This window comes from Anthonomus grandis, chromosome 6 (assembly GCF_022605725.1).
Source record: "Anthonomus grandis grandis chromosome 6, icAntGran1.3, whole genome shotgun sequence".
Lineage (NCBI taxonomy): Eukaryota > Metazoa > Arthropoda > Insecta > Coleoptera > Curculionidae > Anthonomus > Anthonomus grandis.
The window spans coordinates 35,953,314-35,975,780 of record NC_065551.1 but is presented as its reverse complement, the minus strand read 5'-3'; the positions used below and the strand labels follow the sequence as shown (position 1 = coordinate 35,975,780).

Sequence of the window (22,467 nt, the reverse complement as noted above, 5' to 3'; positions counted from 1 at the left end):
CGTTTCAAGGCGCGGTAATTGTAGTTCATTCAAATTTTAATGCCCCTTTTTAGCATAAATGTTTATTAAACACAAAAATGTATAAAATAAACCCTTTTTTTCACATTTTAGGACAACCACTACGACTTCAACTATCAACAATCCAGAGCCCTATCCCAGGACACCACCATTCTTCCCGGAGACGGTTTGATCACCGAATGCACCTATTCTACTTTAGGTCGTACCAGACCCACCTTAGGAGGTTACTCTACTAGAGAAGAAATGTGCCTTTCCTTCGTCATGTATTACCCCAGGACCGAACTGGCTGGATGCTACTCCATCCCACCTGTAAAGTACTTCTTTAAGAATTTAGGGGTCAGCGAGTTTTATGGCAAAAATATGACCGAAGTGGAAAAGGCTTTGTTAGAGGGAAAGTATGTAGAAAATCACGTTTTTTTTTTTTTAAATTTGTTGCTAAGAAATTTTGTAATATTTTAGAATAGATTCTGAGACTATTGTGCCCAGTACAGAGAAACCCTTTGAGACTAGTCCCGGGGACGAGATGTCTCCCGAGGCCAACCTGAGGGCCATTATGGCCCTAAGAAATGCCAAAGAATACAGTATAGATGGTGAAAGTGTCGAGAATAGTGTGTTTGAAAAGCTAATCATTAAAGGTAAAATTTATTCGTTAAAAGTTGGTGTAAGCTTCAGCATGACCTCAAGCCAATATCAAATAATTATCAAAAGCCCTTAATCTGAAGTTACTTGCTCTTAAGGTCTCATAGAGATAGAGCAATGGCCTCATTATTGCAAGTGACATTTCTTTTAAAAGCTCAAATATCTTCAGTATCTTTTAGAGCTTTTTTAGTAAGTTGTATCAGTATTTTAGAGCAATTAAAGCTCTTATTATGATTCTTAGCTTCAAAGTAATCAACCTAAAGGTCTGAGTTTGGGATAGTAAGGTACTGATGACTGAAGGCAAAATTCGCGATATATTGCTTAGGAGAAATTTGACGTAATTTGTTGGGTTTCCTTGAAATTTAAATAAAGCAAATTTGCCCTTTGTCCAGAAATTTATCCTGTATTTCTGGGGTGCACATATCGTTCTTTTTTTTATATAGTTTTTTGTTTTCTTAGAATTTAAATTAATCCAAATGCCTGTTATTTTGTCTCAGGTAGTTGAGGTAAATTGAGGCATTTTTCCAGGCATTTGGTGCTATTTTCTTTATTTTCACAGACATTCCAAACCACTTTTCTCACTCTTGAAATTCATGGAAAAATAAAATGGTTCAAATGCCTTGAAAATACGGTATGAAAATTAATTGAATTGAAATGCCTGGAAAATGTTTTTAAAAAAGTCCAGGTTTTTTCCAGTACATTTTCCAAAAAAGTTTTATAAAGCTTTTTTGAAGGATTTTAGATATTCTTTCGATCTACCAAAAAAAAAAGTAATTTTTTCAAAAATTTTTTTTCCCAAATTTTGGTCTCCAAAAATTTGCAAATTTTCCAAAAATCGTCCCTAACTTCTTTATTTTGACATTTACTACTAAATGTTATTCTACATAATTTATAGTATTTTTACAGAGGAATGAAACAATACACAAAAATATTCAAATTTCCCAATGATTTTCGAGAAAATTTGGAAAAACTATTTAAGCGGTTTTTCCTATTTTTTAGAAAACAGTTAGAGATAAAAATTATTTTTCTATTGCATCTGATGCACATTATTATTCCAAACAACTTTTATTTTAACAATTATTTTCTCCAGTCAATAGTTTTCTCGGAAAAAAATAAAAACCAAAATAAATTAAATTTTCCATGGATGGATTTTTTGGGAAGGCATTTTTCGAAAATTCGAGTATAATTGTTTTTTTGGTTAATTTTCCAAAAAAGTTTTATTAAGCTTTTTTAAAGGATTTTAAATATTCTATCGATGTAGCAAAAAAAATTAAATTTTTTCAAAAAAATTTTTTTTTCAAATTTTGGGCTCTAAAAATTTGGAAATTTTTCAAAAAACCCCCATAACTCCTTTATTTGGAAATTTACGAATAAATATTAATTTAGATGGTTTGTAGTATTTTTGAAGAGGAATCAAACAGTACAAGAAAATGTTTAAATTTCCCAAAGATTTTCAAGAAAAGTCGGGAAAACTGTTTGGAGGTTTTTCCTAAGTTTCTGGAAAACTATCGAAAATAGAAATTATTTTTCTGTTGCATCTGATGCGCATTGATATTCCAAACAACTTTTCTTATAATAATAATTTTCTCCAGCCAATAGTTTTCTCTCAATTTTAGGAGAAAATTTGATAGAAAACTTGCCACTGTTTTTCCAGGAGTGTAAAGTAATTTTTTTTATATTTTCCTGGAATTTGACATTTTTTTATATTTTTTCCGGGAATTTCAAGAATTTTCTTCATACTTTTTTGTAACTTTAAATAGTTTTTTTTTTAGGTTTTTTTGGGAATTAGGAATTTGGGTTTCCTATGTCCACAGATTTATTCCAGGAGTTTAAAGAAATCTTTCAGATTCAGACAAAAGTTTAAATCTTTTATTAGTCTTGCAAGAATTCCAAGAATTTTTTTTTAATTATTTAAAGTAATTTTTTTGGGTTTCTTAGGAATTTGACTAAATTATCCAGGATTCTTATTTGTTTTCGTAACATTCGAATTTTTTCTTCTTTTATCCATTTTTTTTTTGTTTTCTTGGAATTTAAATTTTTTGAATGTAAAAAAATTAATTTTTACTGCCTGGAAGAAATAAAAAATTAATTCAATTGCCTGAGAGAGAAAAAAACAGACAATAGGAGCTCAAAAGAAAGACGCTTCTCAATTTTTGAGAAAAATTAGTTTTTTTTTCAAAAACGCATTTTTTTCTTTGCCTGTACATATTAGGGCAAATCCTGAAATATGTATCCAATAAAATAATTCAGACAATCCATGTACCATGTAATAACTTATGGATTATTTCTCAATTTTTAGGACCAAAATATATTAATTTTTTCCATGTCTGTCCATTTTTAAAATAAAATCGTAAAATAAGTAACAAATAAAATAATTCAGACGGTCTGTATACAAACTTTTAAGTCTCTATATTATTCTGTTAATGAGTTATGGGTCATTTCTCTATTTTTTGAAAAAAAAAAGAAAAATCAATTTTTTTTCCTTATTTGTATATTTTTGGAAAAAATCCTGAAATAGGTGTCCAATAAAATAATTCAAAGAGTCTGTGTACAAATTTTGAAAACTCTATGTTATTCCGTTAATGAGTTATGAGTCATTTCTCAATTTTCGGAAAAAAATTCCAAAAAACTCATTTATTTCCTTCCATGCGAATTTTTGGAAAAAATTCTGAAACAGCTATCCAATGAAATAATTTAGAGAACCTGTGTATGAATTCCCAAGTTTCTATGTTATTCCGTTAATGAATTATGAGTCATTTCTCAATTTTCGGAAAAAAACATCCAAAAAACCCATTTTTTTCTTTGCATGCGCATTTTTGAAAAAAATCCCGAAATAGGTGTCCAATAAAAAAATTCAAGAAATTGTTCTATTTTCTATGTTCTCTATGTCCGTTAATGAGCTATGAGTAATTTCTCAGTTTTTGGAAAAAAAAATCCAAATTAATTAATTTTTCCCATATCTGTAAATTCTTCGAAAAAATTATGAAATCGGTATTTAAAAAAAATATTCAGACAGTCTATATACAAAATTTTAAGTCTCTATACTAATGAGTTTTGGGTAATTTCTCAATTTTTGAAAAAAAAAATAAAAAAACAATTTTTCTTACTTATTTGCACATTTTTGGAAAAAAATCTGACATAGGCGTCGAATGAAATAATTCAAAAAATCTGTGTAGAAATGACAATATAGATTCAGAATATACAATTCTGAATTTTTGGAAAAAAAAAATTTTCCATCTCTGTAGATTTTGGGAAAAATCATGAAGTAGGTGTCTAATAATGACTAATTGTATACCTAGATTAAGTTTGTAATTGACGCATACTATGTTCTTTTGAACCTTTGTCATAAAGAATAAAAAAAAAATAATCAGACATACTGTGTACAAATTTTCAAATCTTTACGTTATGTGGTTCAAGAGTTATGAGTTATAAATTAATTTTTTCTCAATTATTTTTAACCTAGCTCTCTATTTAAAAAAAAATATCCAAAATTCACTTAAAATTCCTGAAGAAATAAAGCAGTTCAAATAAAACCTTAAAAACACAGTATGTAACTGAATTAATTTTTAATGCCTAGAAAACCTGGATTTCTTAAGAGAAATTTAACAAAAAACTTTAATGAAGCTTTAAGCAAATTATAAAGCATTTGTTGAATTAATTACTTCCTATAATAAATGCCCTCAACTACTATTATCGCCATATTATCGTCTATGCAAGAATTTCCAATCATTCTAATGGGTGTTTGTTTTTAGAGCCGCAGGAGTTCAGCAACAAATCGTTTATGCAACACTTGCAGGATATACCGTACAACGAGACCATTTTAACCAAGAATATCGAGGAGTATTTTTATAGCGGTTTGCATATGACCTTTTGCAGGAAACGGGACGACACTTTGGCTATAGTAAGTCAGAGTTTATTTTTAATTAAAACAAACAAGGTGCATCATAAATGTATGTTGCAGAAAGAAAACATCGAGCGCCTCCCGGTTTTCCAGCCGTTCGAATATAAAGAAAACATCCAGTGCAGCTACAAGTCGAAACGCGCTTTTCCGTCTAGTGCACCTGGAAAATTGAACAATTTCCCCGTTAAGCTTCTCTTAAGTCTCTTATTTATTTTATGGCACACGATTAATTATTAAGGCACATTAGTCTTTGCGGAAATACTACCTGGAAGCTAATTAACGCCCATCATGCTTAAGAAAACGTTTTATGAATTTAGGTTTGCTACTTAATTTTCCCTGTTTGTCAATTTGTATTATGTAAATGTTTGTTTTTATTTTTCGTTTATACGGGGTGCTTTTTTAAGTGGTAACACCCCGTATAATTTTGTATCATAGGCCTTAAATAGGTTTTATTTATTTTCCATGTATTTTATTTATTTTTTTTCCTGTATATATATATATATATATAACAGTTTTGTACATAGATTATATTTTTAGGTCGGTTTACCAAAAAATATTTTATTTTTTTACTTAAATGCTGTGAGTATTTTTATATAATATGATGGCTTTTGTGAGTGAAACTTGTGTATTTAATTTTATAAGCAGTAAAGAGGATGAACACATGGAGGATTTGTTGCTTTTTTATACCCCAAACAGTCTTTAAAACTTAATTATTATATTAGGACCATATATACATTAATTTCATATTTATAATTCAATATAAAAGTATAACTTGCTGTCAATATTAATTCTTTAAACACCTGCTATTTTGCAATTTTTATTTAGGAATCCTAATTAAAGTCGTAAATCGTACCGAATAAACCGCCATTGCGACGCATTGTGTTATTTATAATATTACTCCATTGTTTCAATTGCAATGCAATCAGTGTGGCGCATTTTTTTTTAAATATTTTTTATGAATTTCATTTATCGGTTATTAATTATTGGCTCGTGTGTGAATTAGAAAAAACTGGAAAATATTTCTTGTCTTCTCTTTTTATGACATCCATGATTGCCGTGCCCAAATTGTTTACTGGTTAAAACGTTTACGTTGTTCTTTCACTTCGTCTTGCCGGAAACCAAAGGGAAAAGTCTGGAAACGATCCAGCAGGAGTTGAAGTGTAAACAAGCGGTTACGGCGGCGGAGAGTAGGATTAATTTTTTGGAGGAAACTTAAGACTTTCTTTTTTTTTTTTTTATTGACTAATAGTAATAAAGACTATTATATATTTGGTTTATTTATTAACCTACTATATCTGTGATTTATTCTTATATACTATTGAAACAATAGGGTTTATTAATGTGTATAGTTTATGGGTATATTTTACGTTTTAAGGTAATAAAACACGTTCGTTTTTCCTGTTTTTCTTTTACAAACATAACATGAGGATAACTTATTTTTACTTAATAAGTTAAGCTTAGGAATTTCCTCAACTTTGACTGAAAACTTCGTTACAATGCTTGAAATAGTTTTTGAGTTATCAATGCTAGAAGTTAGACTTTATGAAAAAAAGTGCTAAGAACGAAAATTGCTGTAGCTCAGGGCAATTTAATCGTAAAAACCCTTTTTTGCAGGAAATTGAACCTTGTGTAAATCCTATAATCAATATCTATAACCCTATAATTTATATTTGTTTTTTAGAAACTTCTGAAGAACAGTGATTTTGCAAAGTATTTCTCACTGGGTAAAAATGTGGGGTGGGTGGGGGGGCAAGGGTAATGTTATTAAAAAACGGTGACAGTGTTTTGCAGTAAATATTTGCCTTACAGTCTTTAAATATTTACCTTTACCAAAAAATTTAATTTATTAAGTAACTCACTTTTTCAGGTAACAGAAAATTACGTATAATTTATATTATTTTTTATTATTTTTTGCAAAAAAAAAGTTTTTTACCAGTACTACCCTTGCCCCCCCACCCACCCCACATTTTTACCCAGTGAGAAATTCTTCTGCAAAATCACTGATTTTCAAAAGAAAATGCATGCATATTTGTTTTTTAGAAAATTCTGAAAAACAGTGATTTTGCAAAGTATTTCTCACTGGGTAAAAATGTGGGGTGGGTGGGGGGGCCAATGGTAGTACTGATAAAAAACGTTTTTTTTTTGCAAAAAATAATAAAAAATAATAGAAACTATAAATAGTTTTCTGTTACCTGAAAAAGTGAGTTACTTAATAAATTAAATTTTTTCCTGTAAAGCAAATATTTACTGCAAAAATCACCGTTTTTCAGGAACATTACCCTTGCCCCCCCACTCACCCCACATTTTTGTCCAATAAGAAATTCTTCTGCAAAATCACTGGTTTTCAAAAGAAAATGCATGTATAAGAGTGACTTTGCTGATAATATCAAATCTATTAACAATGTTTTTGTATTAATTATTTATATATAATATATATAAAATTATATCAAATATTTAATCGAAATTTATCGATTTATATAATTTTGATCGATGTTTCGATCTTTATGAGATTATCAACAGCACTATATATCATAGAGATCGAAACGTCAACCAAAATATATAAATTGATCGTGTGAAGTAGTTTTTTTAAGCTATAACTAACAAAAAAAAATTATTTAAGGACAATGTCTAATCTTCGAGATAAGCACTCATTTTGAAGTTCAATATCTAAAAAATTAATTTAACTATTTTCATGAAACAAAAAGCATGATATTCAGAGGAATATTCTTTACAAATGTTATTTTGAGTCCAACAACAACAAGTAGAAAAATGAGAGATATTCGGCGTTTTAAGTAGAGGTGCCCAAAAATACTATTGGATTTTCAAAGTGAACACTTATTTTTTAAAGTTCAATATTTAAATAACTAATTAAAATATTCTCGTGAAGCAAAAAGCATGATATTCAGACAAATATTCCCTACAAAATATGTTGTTTTGGGTCTAACTTAATACAGGCAGGAATTTTAAAGATATTCACCATTTTAGGCAGTGGTGTTTTGTAAATGCAGTTTGATCTTTAATGTAAGCACTAACTTTGAAGTCTAATATCTAAAAATTTAATTGAACTATTCTCGTGAAACAAAAAAAATAGTCTTTACAAATTTTGTTATATGTCCAAATTAGTCCAAAATGGCGGATGGGATCTACTTTGGAATATGTTTTGACATATAAATAAATGACAGTTTCAATCAGACGTTTGGCATTTCAAAATGTCCGACGAGTGCCATCTTCATAGAACCTTTGAACCTTTTATTATGAATATATATTTATATTAAAACTATAAATTTTATAGAATAACCCTTAACCGGGTCATTTATTAACTGTCCAACTTGTCAATTATTGTTAGGCTGTGAACAAACTACAAGGCTGCTATGCTAAAGGATTTGTACCAAAAAATTAGGGATTTTTCTGCTGGGGTTTTTGATCTTATTACTGTGTCCAAACGACTGCTCAAAAAATTAAAATATTGAATGATTGGAATCGAATATATTTCGACGTACAAATTACCGTTTTAAAATAGCCGATAAACATTATAGACAATTAGTGATTCAAAATGTTGTACAACAGACTTGGAAATTTAACCAAAAATATCGCCCTTTGTATTAAACAGTAGTGTACGAATGAAATTCGGACACAACATTTTTGACGTTGCCAAGAGGTCAATTGTTAAAAAAGAATTGACCTAGAAAGGCAGTTAGAATTCATCTTTTTATAATAATAAACAAAATACCCAAAAAAGAGGTGTGTAACATGATCTTTAAAGTTATTGTAATACATATTTATTAATTAAATTTAATAAACATCACAATACATTTTACGTTTTAAGGTAATAAAACACGTTCGTTTTTCCTATTTTTCTTTTACAAACATAACATGGGAAAAACTTATTCCTACTAATAAAGTTTTTTAATTACAAAAATTCTGTATATGAAGTGTTGCTTAGAAATTGCCTCAATTTTGGGTGAAAACTTCGTTACAATGCTTGAAATAGTTTTTGACTTATCAATGCTAGAAGTTAGACTTTATGGAAAAAAGTGCTATGAACGAAAATTGCTGTAGCTCAGGGCATTTTAATCGTAAAAACCCTTTTTTTGCAGGAAATCGAACCTTGTGTGAATCCTATAACCAATATCTATAACCCTATAATTTATATTTGTTTTTTAGAAAATTCTAAAGAACAGTGATTTAACAAAGAATTTCTCACTGGGTAAAAATGTGGGGTGGGTGGGGGTGCAAGGGTAATGTTATTGAAAAACGGTGACTTTTGCAGTAAATATTTGCCTTACAGGAAAAAATTTAATTTATTAAGTCACTCACTTTTTCAGGTAACAAAAAATTACTTATAATTTATATTATTTTTTATTATTTTTTGCAAAAAAAAAACCCTTTTTATCAATACTACCCTTGCCCCCCCCACCCACCCCACATCTTTATCCAGTAAGAAATTTTTCTGCAAAATAACTGATTTTCAAAAGAAAATGCATGTATAAGAGATGACTTCACCGACAATATTCAATCAAATTAACAATGTGTTTGTACTAATTATTTATATATAATATATATAAAATTATAACAATTTTTATTAAACAGTGTTGCTATATTGTTTAATATGAACAAAATCATCTTTTGTTTATGGACACTTTTTGAATTATATTCAAAAGTGTCACTCTAGGTACTATATTAAACCACATCTGAAAGTTCCACTTTTAGACTAGTCTAGGTCCGTTTTGTGTAAATCTGAGTCTAACTGAGAAGGTTCTTAAGCTAAAAAAATTCAATCAATATCTATAATCCTATAATTCATATTTGTTTTTTAAAAAATACTGAAATACAATGATTCTACAAAGAATTTCTCACTGTGTAAAAATGTGGGGTGGGTGGGGGGGGTCCATGGTAATATTGATTTATTAATATAATATTTTCCTTGCCCCCCCACCCACCCCACATTTTTATCCAGTAAGAAATTCTTCTGCAAAATCACTGGTTTTCAAAAGAAAATGCATGTATAAGAGATGACTTTGCTGATAGTATTCAATCTTTTAACAATGTTTTTGTATTAAATATTTATATATAATATGTATGAAATTATATCAAATATTTCATACCCCTGCTCCACACTTGCGTTATTCGCCCACGAATAATTTTAAATATTTTTTATGAATTTCATTTATCGGTTATTAATTATTGGCTCGTGTGTGAATTAGAAAAAACTGGAAAATATTTCTTGTCTTCTCTTTTTATGACATCCATGATTGCCGTGCCCAAATTGTTTACTGGTTAAAAGAAGATTCTTGAGATTCCAAAAAAACATGAAAGGTTATTTCAAAATCCTCAAAAAAAGTATTTTATGTTAAAACCATTGGAATTTTCACGATAACGAAAACGACTTTCGAAGTTTGGAACCCAAATGACAATCGATTATTGACCGAGTCCGTCCCTGCCTCAATTCATCATTAAACCAGCGGCAGAAGTGTCTTCTCCCCATTTATTATTAAAACGTTCGCTCGCTGTCAATTTAAAATTATCAACAAATCGAATCTGTTTATTACGGCATCCACTCAGTAGTTAGTTTTCCTCCTATCTGGGAGTGCATATATAGAAAATTAAAGCAGAAAATTGACGTCGAATAATTTAATTTTCGGCGGGCGTATCGGCGTAGCGGTCGAAGGTATAAATAGCGAATATTCCATGTAAGTGTTTCCATACCACCGGCAGGAGACTGCAGGGAAACTTTAACGCTCGACAACTTCCTCGTTTTAGAGTTCGTGAGGTGAAAGTTTGGATGTTCATGGTTTCTTCGACGGTCACTTTGTTTATTTGCTATTGGTAAGTGTGTTTTTTTCATTAACAATCTAATTGAGTATTAATATCTTTAAGATTCACATTTGGTGGATTTTTGATTTTATAAATTTCGCTATGCCAAAGGATATTTCGATTGAACCAAATACTAAAGAAAATGCATAAAAGAAATAGCAGCAATAAAAGAAATTATAAAAAATTCTTCCAGGATTTGAGTTCAGTTTAGTCCTAAATTTAATCCACATTAATAAAGACGTAACTGAGGAAGAGATCCGAATTGAAGGACCATATTTTTCAAAAAATTATTGAAAATTTTTCCAGACATTTCTATTCATTTTAATGTTAAATTTAATGAATATTAATGAAAACGTAACTAACTGAAAGATCTGACTCGAAGGACCATATTGTCCGAATAATTGTTAAAAAATTCCTACAGTCACTTGAGTTCCTTTTAATATTAAATTTATTCCACACTAATAGAGCCGTAACTGAGTAAAAGATCCGACTCGAAGGACCATATTTTCCGAAAAATTATTAACAATTTTTCCAGGCATTCCAGTTCATTATTAGTATCCGTTGTTCCAAATAACCTTAAAATCTCTTACATCAAAGGCTCTTAGTTCTTTTAATCCGGCCTTAGTTTGTGCTAATTTGATGCGGCTCGTAGGACCATTTCTTAATGAATTCAGGCATATCACCTCATATTTATGAGGTTTTCTCTCTTAGGCTGATCATATATTCAATGTTTTCTAGTAAGAGATAAAAGAAGACACTTTAGGTATATTTTTGCCTTGCTTTAGGTATAATTTCTTGGATAAGAGTTAAAAACGATTAGAATAAACCTTCTTAGACTTTAGATCTTGAGACTTTTTAGTGCTTAAAAAAAAACCTTGAGAGAATCAATAATTGCAAAATTTTGACTGCTAAATATTGACGAGACAATAAGAGACAAATTATTTTCTTTGTTATAGGCACTCCTGGAATACATATTCCACTTTCATGAAAATACAACAAATTATGTTAATTGTTTTTAATAGTGAATTTAAAATTTAGTGTAATTTTTTCGGTATTTTAAGTAAAAGGTTGTAAATATTATAATCTTTTTTGTTATTCAATTTTCTCCAAATATAATTTATTTTTGTAATTTCTTTTAAGATGTCTAAATTTATTTTGTTGTATTTTCCAGGGATTTAAGGGAAAACGATTGCAAATCCCTGAAAGATATTAAAAAATCACTGTGGATTTTTAAAAACTTAATAAATAGAAGATTAATTTATATTTTTCAAGAATTTGACGTTATTTTAAGTATATTGCAGGGATAGAACATTATTTCAAATCATGGTAAAAGATATAAAAAAATACGTCAAGTACCTGGAATATAATAAATGGTTTCTTAAAGTGATTTTCAAAATTTGAGCTTTTTAGGACCTTAAATAGTTGAGAAATAAACAATTAGTTATATTTTTAACAAAAAACACACAAAATTATTTTTTTTCTTGAACCGCTAGTATAAGGAAGTATGATTAAAAAAGACTCAAAATGAAGCAGGGAATCAAAATATCTAAAATATATAGGGTGTTCCATTAAAAAAATCAAAGGTGTTGCCATTTTTCTATATAAGCAGCAACGCTGCTGTGCTGAAAATATTTTATACTTATAGAGCATTGTCTGTTACTATAGTTACCAAATTTTCAGAAAAATCCTACGTTCCGTTTTCCATATACCGTCGGTCGTCAATCATCCTGTATAATAAACTCTCATACACACTAAGCGAAGAAATACAACGTTGCCGCACCATACACTCATTAAATATAAAACTATTAAAAACCCACTAGAAATACCGTGAAAAATAATTGGATTATCGAAGAATGCGGTTCTATTGGCAACGTTATCGCCGGTTTCACGGTTTACAGCAAATAATTCTCGGCAAATCCTTAAACGGGGGTCCGAGCCAATTTGAAATAATCGAAATATCTAAAATATGCCCGGCACTTTCGCCCATTCGTTTACGATTATTTTAAATAGCATCTGAGATGCGGTTTTGTCGCGTTGAAATATACGCCTTCGCCAATCTATTAGCATTATTATTTCAAATTATTGTTCCAGATTTATGTAGGTTTTTGCTTGATGATGATGAGTCACTCGCCCGGAATGTATGTGCTTATATGATATGTGATTTTATTTAGTTATTTAATGTAAATAGTAACTTTGTGGGTGTTTAGTGCGTAATTGGACGGGCGATTTTGTTTGTTATATTCGCGGGGAATTTTGCGTTATAGTAAGATGAATACGGTGTAAGTGTCTTTGTGATTTACTTTTATGGACCGGTTTAAGTTAGTTGGGTTTAATAACAGTTTTATTTCTTAGTGCAGGGGCTATATAAATAATATCTTGAATTAAAAGGTTTGTAATTTTTATCTTTATTATGCATTAAAAAATAAATTTAATCTTAAAAAACAAGCGTATATGAGGAAAAATAATATTTTTTAATGTTTAATATTTGTTATTTCATTTTCATAATTTCTGATATTTTATGGTGAATGAGTTCTTATATTTTAATACTTTTAAATATATATAAATTTAAATTCTATCTCATAAATAAAAATAAAATTTGAATGGAATCCAAATTTTTTTTCCAGATTTTGTATACTTGGTGCCCTCCTATTTTTATGCAAATCAGAGTGCATGAGTTTTGTTATATAAGGGATTTTTGGGACACTCTTAGGTATACACTAACATAAGTTTAGATAGATGCCACCCCTTCGTAACCTTTAGAAAAAATTAAATTTGGTCAAAATCCCGATTTTTTCAAGAATGTTCGTTATTTAGTGCCCTCTTACTTTTATGCAAATCGGAGTGCATGAGTTTTGTTTTAATAGTGATATTAAGGATACCTTTGAGTATACACTAACATACAAGTAACCTTACTACCAAGTAACAAGAACATTCTTGAAAAAATCGGGATTTTGACCAAATTTCATTTTTTTTAGAGGTTATGAAGGGGTGGCAACTATCTAAACTTATGTTAGGGTATACTCAAAAGTATCCTTTATATCACTATTAAAACAAAACTCATGCACTCTGATTTGCATAAAAATAGGAGGGCACCAAGTATACAAAATCTGGAAAAAAAATTTGGATTCCATTCAAATTTTATTTTTATTTATGAGATAGAATTTAAATTTATATATATTTAAAAGTATTAAAATATAAGAACTTATTCACCATAAAATATCAGAAATTATGAAAATGAAATAACTAATATTAAATATTAAAAAATATTATTTTTCCTCATGTTTTTTAAGATTAAATTTATTTTTTAATGCATAATAAAGATAAAAATTAGAACTATTACGTAATTTTATACAGATGATGTTCATTTCCTTAGATTTTTAAAAATATCCGGCCTGACACAAATAGTAGGCCGGTCACGCGGAGCGGTAACTTTATGGCTGGCATTTTATGGATAACTTCACACAAACAAAAAGCAAATGCCTTTTCTTAAAAATAAGTAATAATAAATATATATCTAACTATAATAATATATGTTGTGTTGCTTGGGCTTAAATCCCTGCAAAAAATACGCCAAATATATCAAAAAAATATGTCGATATTCTGGAAAACATAGATTTTGATTTTTTATCAGCTTGTATTAATTTCTTTCACATATATTGGTTCTGGTGATTTTAAATATTTGGAAACCTAAAAAAATAGAAAATTTATTGTTATTTTTAAAAAATTTGACGTCATTCTTTAAGGGCATTTAATGTAATTTTGTGTTTTTTCCAGGACAAAATTGCCTGGAAAACGTGAAAAATCACCTTAAATTCCTTGGAGGATATACAAAAGTCACGACAAATGCCTGGTATAAAATGAGCATCATTTCAATTCACTGCATATAATTTTGGATATTTGGAAATCTGAGCAAGTAGAAAATCAGCTTTTATCCTTTATCGTAGGTATTTTTTTGTCTCTTTTTCTCTGAAAGAAATATACGGTAAATGCCTGAATTAAAATGATTTTATTTATTTTTCTAAAAAATATGGACTTTTTTTAACATATTATAAAAGTAATTGTACATTTTGAGGAATTTAAGAATACATCATAATATTTTATTAAAATTGAAAGAAATATATGAATTTATAATCAATTTAAGAAATTATAAAGCATCCTTCGAAATTAAATAATTTTTTTGTGACGAATTTATAGTTATAGTTAAGTTCCACACAAATTAAAAGAAAAAACAATGGACTTTTTACTTATAAGATAAATCCAGGCACTCCAAGTAACTCAAACGCCTATGAGAGATTTATAAGTAATAAAAGAATTATTCCAGGTACTCAAATGCCTAGAATAAAATTCTGGAATTATTTTAAAATATTTAGAATTTAAAAAAAAGTCTAGAACTCAGTCAGATTATCTCTAGATGACCAAAGGAGAATCTCATCAAGTGTTTACAGTCCACTAAATTACTTTATTTTTCCTTTTTTTTTTCATCGTGAGTTAACTAATTTTTTAATTTTATTTTTTATTTGAACTCAGCGCAATTAATCAACATTATTTTTGGTATTATAAATGCTATTTACCAAAAATAATGTTGATTAATTGCGCTGAGTTCAAATAGAAAAATAAAATTAAAAAGTTAGTTAACTCACGATGAAAAAAAAAGTAATTTAGTGGACTGTAAACACTTAATGAGATTAACTAAAAACTTGGAAAAAGCTGTTGTGAGACCTTACCTTTTATTATCGGTGGCCGAGATTTACGAATTATCTACATATTCACGCTAGCGATTTTTCGGTGTTGTGAAAGTTAAGAGTACATAAAAGATTATTCCAGGCATTCCAAGTAACTCAAACGCCTATGAAAGACTTATAAGGAATAAAAGGATTATTTCAGGCAGTCAAATGCCTGGAATAAAATTCTAGAATTATTTTAAAATATTTAACCTTGTGCACATAAATACCTAAAAAACCAAAATAGTGAATTATAAATTAAGTAATAAATAAAAACAATAAAATTACATATTGCTAATAAAAAAAATATAAGAAAATTAAATGTGCATATACAGTGTGATTTTTTTAATTAAGGTCAGAAATAAAATTTCTTTAAGACAATTCTAGTTTTCTAAAATTTGACAGCTGTCAACAGATATTAAAAAAAATTGATTTATACAACCTGTAAAATACACTTTAAAATATGATTTATTACCTGTCAGAGTTGTTCTTAGCCAATGGGTCTCTACAATGCAAATTCACTCAACAGTCATCCTTCTCATATTGTTAGACATAAACTCGAACATCACATAAAAAAAAGCAATATTTACTGTTCTGTACAAACTTACTCATAATGGCCACATACCTACTCAAGATCAACTATTTCTCACATATTCACCACTATTAAATTTAGCAACCCGATTTAACCGGTAAACACAACTTTTTCCAACACTTACACACATTTCTCTCGAACGTTGCTTTCTGAGCGTGGCCAATTAATATTTTTGAGTGTCCTCTTGACTCAATGAATATTAGAGATCTTTAGCAATATACGTTATTTTAAATATATCAAGTTATTAAGTGATTATGGAATTAATTAAATTGAGATAGAATTATTAAAGATCATAAAAAGAGTTTTGTTTTAAATGAGAATACACATATTAAAATATAAAATTTAAAAAAATATAATATAATAAAATGATAAAAATAAAGTATGCTTTACAGAGTTTTTTAAAATACCTTTTATTTATATTTTATTTAATTTTTGACATTTATGGCGTGATTTATTCAAGATTATGTTTTTTTTTTTAATGAAAACATATCAATAGAGAATTTGATTTCTTTAATTCGCGTTTTACGTTAAAGTATTTTTTTTTTGAATAATTGGGTCTTTTAAACATAATTTATTAATATTTGTATGTTTTATTATTTTTACTAAATTTAAACTAATTATTATTAAAGATTTTTAAATCATATTAATTAATCAATTAATTATGTTGAATTATTCGCTATTTTGATATTGATTGAAACAAAAGTCTAAGCCTGAGTTAGACTACCTCCAAATGACCGTAAGAAGCTTAAGAGTACATGAAAAGATTATTCCAGGCATTCAAATACCTGGAATAAAATTCTGGAATTACTTTAGATTATTTAGAATTAAAAAGAAAACTCTTAAACTAAATATGTTCGATGTGAATAAAACAAATAAAGTTTCGAGAACAAAATATTATTTTAATAAATAAAGAACGGATAATACTACCGCAAATCGACTACTTAAACCTTCCAAAAAACCAGGCCAAGAAGACGTGATGCCATTTTCTTTTTCTGGATGGTTTATAATAATAATAATATTTCCTTTATTGCCAACAAAATCAAAATAAATTTGACAAAGCAACGTCAAGCAGAAATGGTGAATTCCCTAAAATAGATTCACGATGAATATTGCATATAATAAGTAACATGATACAATCAAATACATATAAAATAAAATGAGATAGACTAACACACAGTAAAAGTTAAAACAGCAACTACAAAGTTAAAATTACAATATCAATAAATAAAGTTCAAAATATATAGAATATGTACATATGTGTAACAGGTTCACAGGTCTGGCACATCAAAATCTAAATTTAAAATCATAAAAGCACTTATCTAAAAGAAACTGACTAGTGGCTTTCCTAAATTTAACACTATTATTAATGGATTTTATTTCTGGTGGTAATAACCCATATGCTTTAACTGCCATATAATAAGGACCCCTTTCAAAAAACGCTGAACCATGGGCTGGTGCCCGAAGATCTTCCCTCCCCCTTGTGATTACTGCAATATCAGTGCCATAATGGTCACTGTTTCCTGAAAAAAGGTGTGGGTGCCTTTTGACAAACATCACTAAGGATATAAAGTAGATTGAAGGCACAGTCATTATGTTCAGTGATTCAAAATGTGGTTTGCATGATGTTCCAGGGCGCAACCCCAGCATAGCTCTGATGATCCTTTTCTGAACTACAAAAATTTGAGGGGCCACTGAGGATGATCCCCAAAACATCACACTATAGGCAATCAATGACTGCACCCCTGCAAAATAAAACTGTCTTATGGAATTTACTGTTAATGAATATTTTAGTCTTCGCACTAATGCACAAAAGATATTTATTTTAGATTGGAGCACCCTCACATGTTCCTCCCAGCCAAGAGCAGTGTCCAAGGTGACCCCTAAAAATTTAACTGTGTTTTCCACAGGCACTGATTTGCCTCGCATTTTCAAATAAACAGACTCTGTTAATTTGGGATTTTTCTGAAATAGCATTAGACCAGTCTTTTCGCAGTTCAGAATTAACCCTGCCTCATCACACCAATCCTGCATTGTCCCCGCTGCACATGAGCACTCGTTAGCCAGGCTTCCAAAATCCTGTCCCACCACGACAGCCGATGTATCATCAGCATACTGGCAGAGGAGTCCCGCAGCCACCTCATCTGAAAGTGAATTCACATACAACAGAAACAGCACAGGACCGAGAATCGAGCCCTGAGGTACACCTTGCGAAACAATAACTGGCTTAGAATAATAATTTCTATTGTCCTTTGAGATACACACAATTTGTTTTCTTTCCTCCAGATAAGACCCCAGTAAAGCACCAGACAATCCTCTCAAACCATAGTGTTCCAATCTATGCAACAACATCCTATGATCAATGGTGTCAAAGGCCTTAGAAAGATCAAAAAAAAGCCCAGCCACCCTCCTGTTACAGTCAACATTGTTTATTATATGATTTATTGTTGTGAATATTGCCAATTGTGTTGATCGATTAGGTCTAAAGCCATACTGTTTATCAGAAAGTATATTATACTGATCTAAGAAGGTCATTAATCGGCTATATATAGCTCTTTCAAAAATCTTGGATAAGGAAGACAGAAGAGATACAGGTCTGTAATTCTCTAGTACCTGGGCATCTCCCTTTTTATGTACCGGCACAATTCTTGCAGCCTTAAGGGCAGAGGGAAATGTACCTGTTTGAAAACAAAGGTTTACTATGCTTAATATTGGTTTAGCTATGAATTTGGCTGAATGTTTCAAAATTATAGTTGGAATTTCATCTAGACCTACAGAAAATTTATTTGGCAAGTTGATTATGATACGAACAATTTCCAAGCTATCTACAGGATCTAAAAATATGGTTTGAGTTATGGGGTTTTTTAAAGGTTTATGACTTGAAGGGTAGACAGTTGGGATATCAAATTGATTTATAAACAAATCCGCGATTGTTTGTGGATCTTCATTTATATTTCCATTATGAGATATTTTAATTGTTTTATTGTTTTTTATGTTTTTATTGCACTCTTGATTAAAAATGGTCCAAGCAACTTTTGTTTTATTATCAGAAATAGCAATTTTATTTTCATTTATTGTGGTTTTATAATTTTGTAGATATTTGCGATAATTTTTCTTTTCAGTTTTAAATAATTGTTTACGCCTTTCACAATTTGTCATTTTTGACCATACATATAGATCTTTAATATACTTACCATAGTTTTTTATATTAGAATTAATCCAAGATTTGTCTTCTGTCTTTTTTTTGGAAGTACAAAGAGGAAATGATTTATCAAAGTAGTAATAGAGTGTATTATAAAAACTTTCATATTTCCTGTTTGGATCGTTTATAGTTAGGATATCGTCCCATTTTTCCTCTTTGAGATAACCTACAAAACTTTGTATATTAGAAGGTGTAAAAAATCGTTTTTTAATATATAAAGCCTTTGTAATAGGCTTATCATATTGATATGACATGATTTGCCCATAGTGATCTGAGACATGAGTTACAAAAATTTCAGATGCTGACTGATCCAAATTACTAAAAATATTATCGAGCTGTGTACCTGAGTCAGGCCTAGTTACCCCATGAACTTGCGATTTAAGCCCAAAGCTCAGCATTAATTGTGATAGCAAAAAAGAATTTTCATTGTTTACCAAAAAGTTTACATTAAAATCACCACAAATTATATAATGTTTCTTTGCTGAGTATGTTACTGTCAAAAGATCATTTAGTTTAGACAAAAAAACTTCAAAATTACCATTTGGAGATCTATAGATACATATAATTATAAAAAAACTTATCCTTAATTAAGACCTGTGAACCTGTGTACTCAAAATCTTTTTCTACAATATTTATTTCCGTTTGAATTTTGCTTATGTTTAATACAGGAGATAATTTATTTCTAATAAAAATTGCAGTTCCTCCTCCCCTAGACTCAGTCCTTGAAGAGTAATTTAGCATCAAATAATTATTTAGGCTATACAGTGTGCATACAGTGTGCATTTAGGCTATACAGGGTGCATCGTTATCTTATCGGTTCTCTGAAGACCCCTTTGTAATCTGTTTGGGCTTGTTTGCTTTTCCCAGGGCCCTGGATGGCCATTAGGTAGGATTAAAAACGGGCTGGCACCATCTGTGTAATGAGTTACACAAGTCAGATTATGTCTAGATGACGAAAAGAGGCTTAAGAGTACATAAAGGATTATTCCAGGCATTCCAAGTAACTCAAATGCCTATGAGAGACTTATAGGTATTAAAAGAATAATTCCAGGTACTTAAATGCCTGGAATAAAATTCTGTAATTACTTTAGAATATTTTTAATTAAAAAAAAAGTCTTAAACTAAGTCAAATTACCTCCAAATGAGCGAAAGAAGCTTAATAATACTTATAGGAATATTTTAAGCAGTCGAAGTAACTCAAACGTCTATGAAAGACCTGCAAGTAATAAAAGAATTATTCCAGGCACTCAAATGCCTGGCTTAAAATTCTGGATTTATTTTAGAATATTTAGAATTTAAAAAAAAGTCTAAAATTTAGTCAGATTACCTCTAAGTGACTGAACGAGGTTTAGAAGTACATAAAAGATCATAGAATCTAAATTCATAGTTTCTAAATATCTAGAGACTTTCTAACTGTCTTTTTTATGTTTCTATAACAAAAATTTATATCAACAAGTAACTGCGGTCATCCTCCGCTAAATTTATTTGAAAAATATTAATCCGACATGTTTCGGTCATATAACATGTCCATCATCAGGGATAACAAATTAAGGGATTCCGCCAATAAAGCCTCAAATAAGGTTAAAAGTTTAAAACGAATCAAGATCCATGAGAATAGGACCAAACATGGATTTACAAAAACTTTAAAATTACATTATTACGACAATACGATAATTGTTTTGTGTAAACAAGAATTGAGAACAAAAGAAATGCAAAAATTTATAGTTATTAAGTTTTTTTTATTCTTGTATAAAACCTAAAACAATTTCTAATTATTTATATGTACATGTATGTACTTTTTTACTACTAAATACGTTATTTTTATAACAATAGACGTATGGACATAAAAATTACGTACCTAGGACGTATGATGCTGTTGGAAAAGGCTTAATAATGCTGTAGCTAAAGCGAGACACATCTAGCCGGTGATTTCTTGGTTTTTATCAATGCTGTAATGGAGGATACACTGAAATTTATTATATCCTTTAATAACATTCCATTTGAATTGAAAGAACTCGTCCATTATCTCAAAGAGGCCTACGTAACTAGAGAAAAATATGAAAACTCGGTCTCAAAATATCTTTTTATATCTATTAATCAGGTAACATGTTTCGCTAATAAAGCATCATCAGACCTTATACAATGTCTTTAATGTCAAATACTACACCTGTCACGCTTTTTCCTTTTTATATATTTTTTGTTGAATTTTTGTGTCGTGTTATTGTTTTTATTATAAAATATGTGAGTATTCTCAGACTTAAATTTTATTAGTCAGTACTTAGCAGGTCATCTAGCTATAAGGTCTGATGATGCTTTATTAGCGAAACATGTTACCTGATTAATAGATATAAAAAGATATTATTCATTTTTTTTCTCTAATAACATTCCATGTCTTTTTTGACCCATTTTTATTATTCATTATTTACACAAAGCAAAGTGCTTTATGAATTTTGTTTTTACATTTATTTTTTCTTATAGGTTTATAGTTAGGTCGATATTTTATTTATATTTAAGTGATAATGAGCTAAAACAAAAATGATTATCACGCACATAAAATTTGCAAAATTCAGATTAGATTATCGCGAATTATCAAAAAAAAAAAAAAAACAATTTTTTCCTACACTGTTACATCAGGTAAAACCTTCTTGATATTTTTTATTTCAAATTGATACTACGCAAAAGAAAAACTGAATATTCTGTATTCGTCAGGCGTTGCCTAGAATCCGTTTATTAAAGATACTGACGACGGCAATTATAGATTGCGATGGATGATCGTGTTAAATAAAACGACTTGTTCCCTATTAAGTAAAGAAAGACGGTGTTATTTAGTCTTGAAAAGGATTCGGACCGAACCAGCACCTCCGTGTGTCTATTCCGTGTCGAGTTTATTAATTAATAAAAATAGAAAAACTTTTATCGTGTTTGTTTGTTTGAACGAACCGAGGTCAATTGATCCTGGGGTGTGCGTTTGTTGTAAAGGTAAGTTGGGTAATTGATAAAGTAGTTTTAAGGAAAAATGATAATAGGTAAAGTAAATATAGAGGAAATATCTGATAAATCAAAAGCTGGCTGGATTAATCCCAAATTAATTAGCTTAAAAAAGTTATTAGGCGTCTCTTTGTACTCTACCATTTTAGCGAACTTTAAAGTGACTAAGCGTTATATTTAGATTGGCCCTGTATAATTAAAAAAAAAAAATACATAAAAATTCCCTAAAACCATAACCTTCATTGAAATCGGTTCAGGCTGAATTGAAATATGCCCAGCGCATTCACCAATTTCTAAGAACTATTTCAAATTGTATTTCGGTATCTGTTGCTTCATTCGCCTGAAATGTATCGGCCTAATTTGAAGTTAAATGTCAACAAAGTTTATTTTTATTTAAATTGGAATTAGAGGGAATATAAAGATATGGTATAACAGTTTTAAGCAAACCAACGCTATATGCTAACGCAATTTTCTTTTTAGTTAGGCTCCAACATACCATATATGTTCAAAGGTTAACTACGACCTTTTAGCCTGTCCGTGTACTATTTAATGACCTAATTTTAGATCTTAGACAAACAAATCCCTGTGATCATTG

The 22,467-nt window shown here is 29.4% G+C and overlaps 2 protein-coding genes across 10 annotated transcripts in view; both read left to right on the top strand.

Annotated features, from left to right (window-relative positions):
* LOC126737946 (MOXD1 homolog 1) overlaps positions 1-5,227 on the top strand; it is a 37,118-nt gene extending 31,891 nt beyond the window's left edge. The window contains exons 9-12 of the mRNA XM_050443066.1: positions 112-413; positions 478-653; positions 4,410-4,558; positions 4,619-5,227. Coding sequence (XP_050299023.1) covers positions 112-413; positions 478-653; positions 4,410-4,558; positions 4,619-4,795 — 804 coding nt within the window. The 3' untranslated portion in view covers positions 4,796-5,227. The remainder of the gene's footprint in view (positions 1-111; positions 414-477; positions 654-4,409; positions 4,559-4,618) is intronic.
* The window catches only part of LOC126737954 (globin-2B), a 278,580-nt gene that overhangs the window by 236,017 nt on the left and 20,096 nt on the right, over positions 1-22,467 (top strand). Inside the window, exons 1-2 of one of the 9 annotated variants that reach the window (XM_050443081.1) lie at positions 10,111-10,248; positions 10,319-10,384. The exons of 1 other annotated variant lie outside the window; for it this stretch is intronic. Coding sequence is in view for 2 of the 8 variants with exons in the window: in XM_050443077.1 (XP_050299034.1) it covers positions 21,653-21,863 (211 nt within the window). In the remaining 6 variants the exon portion in view is untranslated. Of the gene's footprint in view, positions 1-10,110; positions 10,385-12,629; positions 12,761-14,146; positions 14,313-21,517; positions 21,864-22,467 lie in introns of those variants that run through there. 7 more of the 9 variants (XM_050443086.1, XM_050443079.1, XM_050443078.1 and 4 more) reach the window with 7 other exon arrangements.